The 11,218-nt window shown below is 57.6% G+C and overlaps 2 protein-coding genes across 5 annotated transcripts; one reads left to right on the forward strand and one right to left on the reverse strand.

Annotated features, from left to right (window-relative positions):
* Positions 1–165: 165 nt before the first annotated feature.
* Positions 166–2,937, forward strand: ABHD11 (abhydrolase domain containing 11). The gene is made up of 5 exons (XM_026063702.1): positions 166–254; positions 649–826; positions 1,401–1,571; positions 1,860–2,041; positions 2,334–2,937. Exons 2-5 carry the CDS (start codon positions 704–706, stop codon positions 2,470–2,472), a joined length of 615 nt encoding a protein of 204 aa, XP_025919487.1. The 5' UTR covers positions 166–254; positions 649–703; the 3' UTR covers positions 2,473–2,937.
* Positions 2,938–4,700: 1,763 nt separating this feature from the next.
* Positions 4,701–10,935, reverse strand: LOC112965025 (caspase-1-like). 4 transcript variants are annotated; one of them, XM_026063699.1, is made up of 11 exons: positions 10,799–10,935; positions 10,228–10,436; positions 9,590–9,635; positions 8,711–8,983; positions 8,234–8,370; positions 7,820–7,996; positions 7,353–7,587; positions 7,083–7,226; positions 6,002–6,111; positions 5,517–5,622; positions 4,701–5,235 (listed from the first exon to the last, which is right to left on the reverse strand). In XM_026063699.1, exons 3-10 carry the CDS (start codon positions 9,594–9,596, stop codon positions 5,530–5,532), a joined length of 1,176 nt encoding a protein of 391 aa, XP_025919484.1. In that variant the 5' UTR covers positions 9,597–9,635; positions 10,228–10,436; positions 10,799–10,935; the 3' UTR covers positions 4,701–5,235; positions 5,517–5,529. The 4 variants fall into 4 exon arrangements, with proteins under 4 accessions (XP_025919484.1, XP_025919483.1, XP_025919482.1 ...); XM_026063698.1 differs by having other exon boundaries at positions 10,228–10,935; XM_026063697.1 differs by lacking the exons at positions 9,590–9,635; positions 10,228–10,436; positions 10,799–10,935 and adding an exon at positions 9,683–9,862 and having other exon boundaries at positions 8,711–8,966.
* Positions 10,936–11,218: the final 283 nt, after the last annotated feature.

Here is an 11,218-nt window from a genome sequence, read left to right on the forward strand (position 1 = left end):
GGCCCCGCCCCCAGGCCATGGCCCCGCCCCACACTGCCCCCTTGCCTGTAGGGTGGTGCTACTGGCCCCGCCCCAGGCCATGGCCCCGCCCCACACTGCCCCACCCCTTTGCCTGCAGGGCGGTGCCACTGGCCCACGAGGTGCTGGAGGGCAGCGGGGCCCGGCCGCCCCTGGTGATCCTCCACGGGCTCTTTGGCAGCCACGGCAACTTCCAGACAGTGGCCAAGGCAGTGGCACGACGCAGTGGCAGCAAGGTGAGGCTGCGGGCAGGCCTGTCCCGCTGCGGGCAAGGCGCGGGGTGCGGGGAGGCTGTGCCGCAGCAAGGAAGGCCATGGGGCAGAGTGTGCCTAGGGGTCAGGGCTGACACTTCCCCAGGCGCTGCCACACGCTCAGCCCATCTTCACCCCAGGGCCTCCCATATCGCCTGCGGGCACCACCGCTGTACGGCCTGGGTGCTGGGGACGCGGCATGCCGCCGGCCGTCGTGGCGCGGGGACGCGGCAAGCCACTGGCTGTTGTGGTACCGGGCACCCCTCGTGTTGCGGGCCAGCGTGCCACTAACCAATGTGTCGGTGGCCATCGTGGCCCCCAGGGGAGGCAGCATGTCACTGGCAGTCATCCTCCAGTGACACGGTGCCCCCTTGCCCAGCTAGGTGCTGACGCTGGACGCCCGGAACCACGGAAGCAGCCCCCATAGCCCGCTCATGACCTACGAAGTGATGAGTTTGGACGTGCAGCACCTCCTGGCCCGCCTGGGCATCACCAAGTGCATCCTCCTGGGACACAGCATGGGGGGCAAGACAGCCATGACACTGGCCTTGCAGCGGGTTGGTGCACCTGCCAGCATGTCCTGGGGGCCCCCCAGGCCCTGCTGGTTGGAGTGGGATCAGGGTGGCTGCTCGCACAGCACAGCTGGCTGCTCCTTTTGCGGGACTCCCAGGACTCTGTAGGAAGGGGGTTGGCACCTACAGGTGCTTTTCACCAGTGTTGTCATGGCCTGCAAGCCCGGAGGGGATGGCTTTTCTCCATCATGGGTCTGTTGTGCTGCCCCCCTCAATGCTTCAGGGTGGTCTGTAGGAATGGCACCAAGTCTCCATCCCTATGCTGATAGCCGTTGGCCTATGCTGTGCCCTGTCCCTCTGGCAGCTCCCTGTTGCACTGATTGCAAGGGATTTTTGAGATTTCATGCGCCAAGACATGGGGAAACAGAAACTCAAGAAAGCACGTATGGAGTTTTGCTGCTCGTGCAGTCTTCCGTCGCAGCTCTTTGGTGGGTGAGACAGGAGGGAACTAAAGGCCTTCTGGGGGTCTGGCTGTGGGCAGAGCCTTGTGCACTGTCCTGCTGCTTAGAGCAGGACAGAGATCTAAACTCGCTTCCAGCTGTCCTGCTTGTGTCCCCAGCCAGACCTGGTGGAGCGCCTGATCTCCGTAGACATTAGTCCCAGCTCAACCACAGCTGTCTCTGAATTCTCTGCCTACATCTCCGCCATGAAGTCAGTGAACGTCCCCGATGGTCTGCCACGCTCCGCAGCCCGCCGGCTGGCTGATGATCAGCTGCGTCCAGTTGTCCAGGTAGGAGATTCCTCTGCTTGGATGGGGTTTTCTCTCCAATCCTGTCCCTGGGACTGGAGCACACACCTCTAGGGCCATGGTCCCAGCTGGGCTCTTTCCACCCCTGCTCACTCACCGTCTCTGCTAGGTTGCCAGGCCTGCACTGATGTTGGGGAATATGACAGACACACGGCACGCACATCCAGCAGAATGGGGTGCCTGGCACCCCATGGGTGGGGGACATCTTGAGGGCTTGTTGCTCCTACTGAAGAGTGTATGATCTGTTGGCATGTTCCCCTTTTGTGGCAGTTGGCACAGCTGAGACAGTTCCTTCTCACCAACCTGGTGGAGATGGAGGGCCGCTACATCTGGCGGGTAAACTTGGAAGCTATTTCCCATCACTTGTCGGATATCATGAGCTTCCCTGTCTTCCACAAGCCCTATCCAGGCCCCGCACTTTTCTTGGGAGGATCGAACTCGCCCTATATCAGGTGAGACTGGAGAGAGGCTTGTCAGGGGCTGTGGTCTGATCCCTTGCGCTCTGCTCCTGCAGCTGCCAAGGTTGGGAGGAAGCTCCAGAGATGGGGAAGGTCCTAAAATGAGCTCTATGCTTCCAGTGGCTAGTGCCACCAACACACTGAAGGGCAAAGGGGGTCTGGGGGGAGCCCTGGGCTTCCTTTGCAGAGAAGGGAGATGTGGTCAGACCTAGGATCCCTCTGCTTGGGAAGATGTCTGGTTGGACCCCTGATCATGCTTCCCATGGTATGTTCCCTTGTCCTTCAGCCCCAAAGACTACCCAGAGATCCAGCGCCTCTTCCCGAAGGCAGATATCCAGTTCATTGAAGGTGCGGGCCACATAGTCCATCAAGATAAGTTTGAAGAATTCATCACTGCCATCCTCAATTTCCTGCCACCACCATAGAGCCAGGGACTACAGTTTCTGCGAGGACCACATGGGACCTGAGGAGCTCTGGGAGATGAGGCAGGCCTCCTGGGCAGTGTGAAAAGAACCTTCCACGCCATCGCTCCCTTTGCAGTGTGATCCTGCCTGCAGAGCCATCTCCCACCTCAGGTCAGATAGAACTGGAGCTGAGATGCCCTGCCTTGCCCTGCTCTCTGACCTTTCCCTGCCAGCTCGTGGGGATGCAGGGTTTCACTAGCCCAGGACACTGTCCATCCTTAGCATACAGTCCCAGGGGCTGCACTCGGATGTCTCAAATGTTATAAGGGGACAGGAGAGCCCTCAGGGAGGGCACTCCAGTCCATCAGGGCGGCTTTGTCCTCTTGTGTTGGGCCCAGAATGATTTCCTGCTTCTGGACCACCCAGTTGCAGAGCAGCCTGTGACTGTGCAGAACTTGAAATAAAGCTGAATCAATGCTGAGGCAGAAAACAGTCTGGCTGTGGCCGTGGAGGCTGAGGAAGGTGTTAGCAGGCAGAGGAAACAGGGTCTTGCTTATCTGAGGGGACACTGGTGGGAAACTAGAGCTGCACTGGGCCCATAACACACCAGGCTCTGGGAGCATCACATGTAAGATGCAAATATAAGGATCTTTCATGGCTCCCAGAGGGAAACACATCCTTCCTATGCCTTCCTCTGAAGCATCTCATCCTGTGAGAGAGAATGTAGCATGGAGAGACCCTTCTCTGTTCATCTGGGGATCAAAGCCCAGTGCTGTAACTTTGCTGTGCCCAGGTTTCAGAAAGGGCCACAGTGACATCTCTGGGGAAGCAAATGCAAGCCTGGGGCTTTCTGCACCCTTTGTGTTTCCCTGTGCACACTGAAAGTGCCTCAGCTCAGCTGCCGACTGAGGGCAAATGTTGCAGGAAGGGGCCGTGTTCAGCAGCCAGGGGAAGTGCAGGGTGAAGTGTAGGTGGGGAGCCCACCTGGCTGCCTGAAGCCTGCCAGGGTCCAGTGCAATGGTCAAGGGCAGACCCTGGCCATGGGTTCATGGAAGGACAGAACTGAGTAGGAAGTGAGAGGAGGTGTGCAGTCTGCAATTAATAAAAGCACATGCTAGCTCAGAGGTTAAATGATAAAGCCAGTGTTGATGATGCCTCAGGAGAGGAAGGGGAATCAGTGTCTCACTCCAGGGCGAGAAGCATGGTTGATGGCACATTCCTCTCTTAGAGCTGGCCTCGGGGACCAGCCACTTCTGGTGGACAAATTCATGGATGAAAGCAGCTGTGCACTGTTATCAGGGAAACTAGAGAAGTCTTTCCCCCCATTTCAGAGTCCTTGCATGGAGTTTGGTTTTTTGTCTGATCTGCATGTAGGACATGAGGAACAGGAGAATCAGTCTCTGGCCTTGGGCTGCTTAGAAAGATAGGGTGAAGCCTGTGGTACAGGGAAGCAAGGGGTGTCTCAAGCTAGCAGCAGCCAAGGCGCTAATGCCGTGAGTCCTGCTGTCCAAGGCAGAGGGAGGACTGGGGACTGGTGGAAGCTGCCTCTTGAGCAGGGAGATGTTTTGAGAATGTGAGGGGGTGTTGCAAGGAGAGAATAGCTGGAACATGGACAACCAACCTGGTGCTTTGGGCTTTGGGCCTGTGCTCAGAAATCCCTTGGGGTGGGTGCCTGAGGGCAGGTTTTGCCTTTTTGTTCTTTCCAAAAGCAGCTGTGTGGGTAGGGCATAAAGGCCTTTTACATAGCAGGCTTTTACCCTGCAGTAAGAACAGCCATAGACAGCAGACTCAGCCTAAAGAGATGCAGACCTGGAGAGCGCATAGATCCAGGGCAAAGGCTGGAAATGCAGAGGGAAAGGACAGCAAGAGACATCTCTGCTGCCCTCTGAGCTAGAATGGACAAACCCTAACACACACAGCTTTGGGAGAGGACCTGGCTGCCTGGTCTCTCCTCTGGCAGCTGTGCACTTGGATGAATCAGGCATTGGAAGAAATGGAGAAAGCAAGAGGAGATGTTGCCCTGCCAGCATGCAGGGGAAGCAGACAGGCACTGAGCAGTCTGTCTCCAGGAGCGCAGGGAGCATGCCTGCTCATCCAGCCCCAAACACAGTCATCCCCTCCTCCTCAAGCTTTCTCTGATTTTGCACCTCCTGCCCAGTGTCCCAGAAGAAGGTGATATACCAGCAACTGCTGCCAGCTGTAATGATCACCAACCCACCAAAGGCTAAAGGCAGAGAAGAGGTGCAATCTGCTGTGAAAATCTCTTTATTAGACAATAGGTAAATCTGGAGAAAAGGAGGAAGTGGCAATGGAGGTGATGGATAGTATCTGTCATGCCTGGGGACATGCTTGCATTGGAAGCTCTCTTTGGGAATGGTTAAGAGATACATTAACCAGCCTTGCATTCAGTGTTCTGGTGCCAGGTATCTTTGCTGTTCCCTAACAACAGTGTGTTCTGTTTGGGGTTTTTTGGAAGCCACAAAAGGAAGTGAGGAGACCAAGGACAATTTTATTTCAGGGATATTCCAGTCATTTAGCAAAAGGGAGCAAAAGTAGTTCGTTTGACGATTCACTGTTTCTGTAGAGAAAGCACATTGTTCTGTGTATGGCATTGCTGGGGGCTGAACTTTGCAGATACGAAGCTGGTTTTGGCCTTTCCTCTTGCCGCTTCTCTGAAGAAGTGCATTTCTCTGGAGCAGAGCTGTGTTCACCTTAAGCATACGTCTTCCACTCTGTTACCACCAAATTCAAACACTTTCTCTCTGTGCATGTCTCATTTTTTAGCTGTTAAGAATACAAGTCAGAGAAACTACTGAGTTATGGGCTACTGAAACCCTTCCCTGAGCACCTGTCTTTTAAATACCCAGCTTGGAGATGGAGAGAGTCAGACCACTGCTTGGTCCCTGCTACAAGCACACAAGCCCTTTGGATATACAGCCAGAGCCATGTGGTCTGGAGCCCAGGCGTGCTGGAGAATCCCCTCAGCTCATCCCCGCTGGCAAGGATGTTGGGTTTGGGGCACAGACAAAAGGCTTCTACAGAGGTGTTAGATAAAGATAACTCACCACTGGGAGGAGATCAGTGGCCTGGGAAGAGGTAGAACTTTTTGATCAACGTAGTTCGTTCTTCTGCTGGCAACTGCTGAGGAAATTTGTCAAAGGAATGTTGGACCTGAGGTGAGAGAGACAGTGGGGAAAATGAGAGCAGCTCCGTTTCCAGCACAAAAACAGTGCATGGAGTCAGGAGCGGGGCATCCCCAGGAACGTGTCTGGTGATGGGAGGGATGCCATAGGCTGTGCCAACACACCAGGCCCTTGTGTGCCCACCATGTGGCAGGATTCTGATGTCTCTGGAGATCAAGCTGATTTTCCAGGCCAAGCTGGAGGACCTGGACCCCTTTCTGATATAGCCTGCTCCTTAGGGGCCTGCAGAGAAATCGCCTGCCTTGGCTAGAGCTCTGCTTTGAGCAGGGCCCTGTTGCCAGAGCAGTAATTCTGACCATTAGCATGGCTGCATCTGCTGGCACACACGTTTAACAACAAAATCCCACCTTTCGGAAGAGCTCACGCAAGTGGCTGTTACAGGCGCAGTTTCTAAATTGCTCTATCAGGTGTTGGATGAAAATGGAGCCAGTTTGGGGTCTTCTCCAGGCAGCAGTATCTGAGGAGACAGGGAGTATTAAGTGTCATGGCACTGGTATCTCCCACCACAACAGTGACTAATGCTGGAGGGGGCAGAGCAGTACCGTGATTTCACCTTGCTCTGAGCACCTGGGCTGAGGTGGCAGAGGGCTCCCACTAAGTCTGGGGCTGTGGAGAGGAAGGGGGGTTGCTGGTGATGAGGGAGTCATAGGCTGAGGAGAGCCCAGGAGATGGGGCTGTTGCCATGAGCATGGGGGCTACAACAACTCTGGACAGGACATGGGGCTTCAGCAGCAGACTTGGGAACCTTCTCTGAGATCATTACGTTTGGTTCATCTGACCCACAGGCCAAAGAATGGGAAAAGGATGGGTTAGGGGATCCTAGGAAAGCTAGATGTGATATGCAATTTTCTCCACCCATCTCTCCTTTCCCTGCTCCCACCCGCGTTCCTGATGCATGCCAGGTGCCAGGCTGGCATGGCTTGGAGCCATCCACGACCCAGCTGATCACTACAGGAGATTATTCCTCCTCCCTCCTCTGCCAACCACTGTGATAAGATAAATCTACTTGGAAAGGAGTCCAGGTAGAGCCAGTGGGGAGGTCTGTGACAGGGGCAAGGAAAGGAGGCAGGGCAACTTTCCTCTTTGGGGAGCACCATGGTGTGAGGGTGCTCCAATGCATGTGGAAGAATAGCCCTCAGCTAAGGCAGCGTGAGGAGGGCACAAAAGCCTGGATGTGGTGCTGCTGTCCCTGAGAGGGATCTGTGGGCATCCTGGAGCAGCTGTGTAAAGTGGCATTGCGGGGACGCTGCCTTCAGCTGTCACTGGAGCAATGTCTGAACAGCACATGCCAGAGCACCACACAGAAGGGAAACCGGCCAACCTGCCCCAAGGAGGAGGTGTGTGCAGGAGGCCTGTGGTGCCAGGAACAGGAGCCCCATCCTCCCAACTTCCCCCCGCAGCTGAAACTGATCTCTGGGAACTGGTTACCAGGGGTGGAGGAATATAAACAGGCAAAATCACTCTCCAGATGGACTTCACGGATTACATCACTTTCCAGCCCTGCAGTGGTCATGGGAGCCAAGCTGGGACCAGTTGTCTCGGAGTCTCTCACCAGCACAGACCCATCTTTCTCTAGGGAAGCAGGATTGCCTGTCAGTGATGGGGCCTCCCATTCCCACCTCCCACCAAGGGCTCACCTGCCCTGGAAGAGCCCAGCCTGCTTACTCACTTCACATCCCCCTCACACTTGGGACTCACCTCCCCTGCAGGCCTGGATGATGATCACTTTGGGTTTGTCCAGCAGTGCCTGGCAGTGCTTGTTGTTGAAGGTCTCATAGATGGTATCGAGGGAAAGGATGTCTGTGTTGCCGTGTCTGCTCTTGGTCCCGCAGATCCCAGCCCTGGCCCCATGGGACATGAGCACCAGGAATGTGCTGTCAGAGTTCTGGTGCTCCTTGCAACAGGCAAAATCCTTCAAGGCCTTGGCCATCTCCTACAAACAAGCAGGAGGTAGGAGCATCAGTGACCTGCAGCCAGCTGTGCAAAGACCCAGCCACCAGCTGTGACCAGGAACCTGTGACCAGGCCACCAGCTGTGACCAAGGGACAGGGGTGTTCCTGTGGTGTCTGACATTGCCCACTGACAGGTCCATCCTGAGCCCCCCTGCCGCCAACACAGTGCATCGCTCCTGGGCCAGGTGCTGGCTGCTTTGTGCAATACTTTACCTGGGAAGTTAAGTTGAAGTGGGTTTCCACCTTGTAGTCCAGTCCTTCCAGCAGCTTTGTCATCCCCTCTACATCTTTTTCAGCCCCACACCGCTTGCTCAAGTACTCAAACTCAATGTTGCAGATAAGCAGGGCCCTGCGGGTCCGTGTCGCCCGTGGCAGGTGTATGGGATAGATCTGTAAGCAGAGAGAGAGGCTGGGCTCAGCTGTGGGTGGGTGTAGAGGGGGTTTCTTGGGAGGCAGCTAATAGCCCATTGGCCCAGCACCCACATCTCTGTGCCCCCACGGCATCTCCCCAAAGCTCTTGCCCTACTCCTGGGACAACGAGGGCCCTGGATCCCCTTGGCAGCCCCTGCCTCCTCTCGTGCATGGTAGGGCCATGCTCCCAGCCCTCCTTTCCTGCACCCACAGCACCTGATTTCCCTCTGCCGCACAGATGCGCCGGTACTCGCTCAGAGAGCACTGCTGGATCCACTGCTCGCCCTGGCTGCTGGCGGGGGGCCCAGGGGTGACATCAGCTCTGGGGGAGACCAGCTGCATGCCAGGGGGTCCTGGAAGCACAAAGCCCCACAGTCACACCAGGAAGGGGCTGCAGCAGAAGGAGACTGTCCCCGCACACAGCAGGGCGTGCACAGGCAAGTGGAGCTGGGCTCTGCCCCTCAGAAGTCCTTATTCAGCCCCACAGGAGAAATTGCCACCCCAGGGAGCCCTGTCCCTGCAGCGTGGCAAGGGGGATGCAGTGCTGCAGCACAGTAACACTGGGGACTCCCAACCGCCCTGCCAGGGCCAGGCCTCCCTCTTGCACCCCAGCGCGTGGCAGAGGGAGCCCCAGAGGGCCTGGCAAATCCCAGCAGGAGGACCCAAGGCAGGCTGTGACCCTGCACCACTCACCCGAGTCAGCGCCCAGACCCAGCTCCTCTGCCAAGTGGCCATCACGCTGCCTGAGGCTCTCGATGAGGATCTTGCTGGCTTTGTGGCCCTTCAGGCGCACGCTGTCAATGAGGCAGCGGGCCTTGTCAGCACGCACCGTGTACTGGTCCTGCACCGTGTCCACCTCCTCAGAGCTCAGCACCCGCTGTGCTAGCAGGTCATCCAGGAGCCCGGAGATCACGGGCTTCCCCACGCGCTCCACGAAGGTCGTCCGCACCTGCAGGAGCTTCTTGTCTGCAGGGTAGCCCCATCAGCACAGGGACCCCCCACGCCACAGCTCCAGCTGCCCCATCACCCACCCCCAGGGTGCTGCTCCCTCCCCTATGCTCCACTCCAGGGCGCTGTCGCCTCTCCCATCACCCACCTCAGCCGCTCCCCTGGGTGATCCCTCTTCCCATCACCCACCCCTGGTGCTGCTGCTCCATCACCCACCCCAGGGTGCTCTCCCTCCCCCAACTGCCCATCCCCAGTGCTTGCCGGGGTGCTTCCCTTCTGCCATCTCCCAGCCTCAGTGCTCCCCCTCCCCCATTTCCCGCCCTAGGGTGCTGCTGCCCCATTGCCCACACCGGGTGCTCCCCCGGGGGCTTCCCTCCCCCATCTCCCACCCCAGGTGCTTCTCCCGTCACCCACCTCCCCTTTTCCCACACACCAGCAGAAAGTTCCCTGAGGGGATGTGTCCCCGAGTGCCTGGGACTCCGAGGCTGTCCCTGCACACAGCCTGCAAGCAGAGGTTTCCCTGCCCTGTCCTGTCCCCTGCCCCTGCCTCTCCCCACACATCGGGCTGGCCAGGGTGAGCAGGATCCGAGCAGGCCCCCATCTCGCTACTGAGCTCTCACTTACCTGCCATCACCCTTCAGCGTGCAGCACCCAGAAGATGGCCGAGCTGCTGTTTCCCCGTAAGGAAAAATGAAAGTAAGTTAAACATATACTCACTTCCTGCCTCGGCCCATTGCCATACCCCATCCAAGCCCCGGCAGGTTCTGCTTGACCTAGCAAGCGCCCGTGAGCCCCGTGGCCCTTTGCAGCCAGGCAGCAACACTCTGATTCATCCTGCACGTTCTCAGCATGTTTCCTCGACTTCTGGGGCACTCCAAACATGTGTAACTTGCCCTGGCGCTGTGCCACCCAGCGCTTACCCACAGAGTAAGGAGGAGGCTCCAGCCCTCCTTACCCCTTTCAGACCTGGGTATAGGGCAGGTCAGAGGGGCAGAAGGCCCTGACACGCTGTCCCGTGCACAGTCAGCAGTGGGACAGGGCAGGTGCTGGAGCACCTCGGCGGCAGGCACCCACGGCAGGAGAGCTGGTGCGAGCCGCCAAAGTCCGGCCCTTGGCAGGGGGGCTGGCTGTACAAGCAGAAGCAGCTCCAATCTCAGCTCACGGCCCCAAGGCCGGGCAGACGTGGCCATCCCCTCGGCCAAGGACCAACATCCGCTTTGCACGCACACTCCCAGCCTGGGGCAGCAACCCTCCAAACCTGCCTGGGGCTGAGTGAAGCTCTTCCCTTCCTCGCACTGCACTGTCCAAGTGCCAACTGGGAGAAGGCAATCTTCAGCTTCATCATCCACCTGAGGGTAGGCCAGGCCCACTGCTGCTGCGGGGCAGCTCAACACCATCCTGCAGGTGCTTGGGGTGGAGGGAAGCCCACCTGAGGCGCAGCGTCCGGACTGTAAGAAAGCCTGAGGTTGCCCTGTAAGTATATTAGTAGAGCGGGGGTGACAGTTGTGAGAAAGGATGGTCACTGAGTTCAGAAATGCCAGTGTTTTCACATGACTCCATTTAGTCAGACAGGTCAAGTGTACAGAGAGACCTCAGTGCAAAGAGCAGAAATAACATTGCAGATGGGAAAACATAGGGAAATGTTGTGGGAAAGAGGGACCCGACATTCAGCCCCTTTGGAGGTAAAAGCAGCAAACGGCGGCTAAATATGCAGGGCACCAGCTGCCAAAGGCTGAACACAGTGGTGTTTAGTGATAAAACAAGGAGGCATTAAGTTACGTTGGGAAGATGTAATATCTTTTAATTAGTCTAAATAAACTCTAAATGATATACTTGGAAACATCCTTTGGACACGCTCTTCCTTATTCAGGCCTGTTAGGGAGGACTGTGATACCACGGCGAGGGTAAGGCCAGGAGAGGAGCGCAGGGCACAGGCCCTGCTGCCCCCAGCCCCCCACCGCCACCCCCAGGTGCGACACCGCCCCCGGGAAGGGGCGCAGCAGTCCAGCACCGGGCCGAGCCCCGCTCTCGCTCAGGGCTGGTGGCCCCAGAGGCCCCGGTTATAACGGGAGGGCCGCCCCCAGCGCAGGAGCAGCCCGCGCCCGCGGACCTGCGTCCCAGGAGCAGCTGTGTCCGCACCGGGGCCTCCTCTGGGGCTGCCGCTTCCCTGCGCTGGGAGCTGTGAAAGCCGGGGCAAGGGGGCGGTTACCGGGGAAGGCACCTGGGAGGGCGGGCTCCTGGGAGGGGCAGTTA

Source organism: Apteryx rowi, unplaced genomic scaffold (assembly GCF_003343035.1).
Source record: "Apteryx rowi isolate R43461 unplaced genomic scaffold, aptRow1 scaffold_20, whole genome shotgun sequence".
Taxonomy (NCBI): domain Eukaryota; kingdom Metazoa; phylum Chordata; class Aves; order Apterygiformes; family Apterygidae; genus Apteryx; species Apteryx rowi.

Excerpts from the sequence above, each read along its gene's own strand:
- LOC112965025 (XM_026063697.1), bottom strand. The coding sequence starts at position 9,847 with ATGTTTGGAGTGCCCCAGAAGTCGAGGAAACATGCTGAGAACGTGCAG. Across the intron at positions 8,371-8,710 it reads GGGTCTGGGCGCTGACTCGG|GACCCCCTGGCATGCAGCTG; the intron begins GTGAGTGGTGCA and ends TTGTGCTTCCAG. Across the intron at positions 7,997-8,233 it reads GTGCGGCAGAGGGAAATCAG|ATCTATCCCATACACCTGCC; the intron begins GTGCTGTGGGTG and ends CTCTGCTTACAG.
- ABHD11 (XM_026063702.1), top strand. The coding sequence starts at position 704 with ATGACCTACGAAGTGATGAGTTTGGACGTGCAGCACCTCCTGGCCCGC. Across the intron at positions 827-1,400 it reads TGACACTGGCCTTGCAGCGG|CCAGACCTGGTGGAGCGCCT; the intron begins GTTGGTGCACCT and ends TTGTGTCCCCAG. Across the intron at positions 1,572-1,859 it reads AGCTGCGTCCAGTTGTCCAG|TTGGCACAGCTGAGACAGTT; the intron begins GTAGGAGATTCC and ends CTTTTGTGGCAG.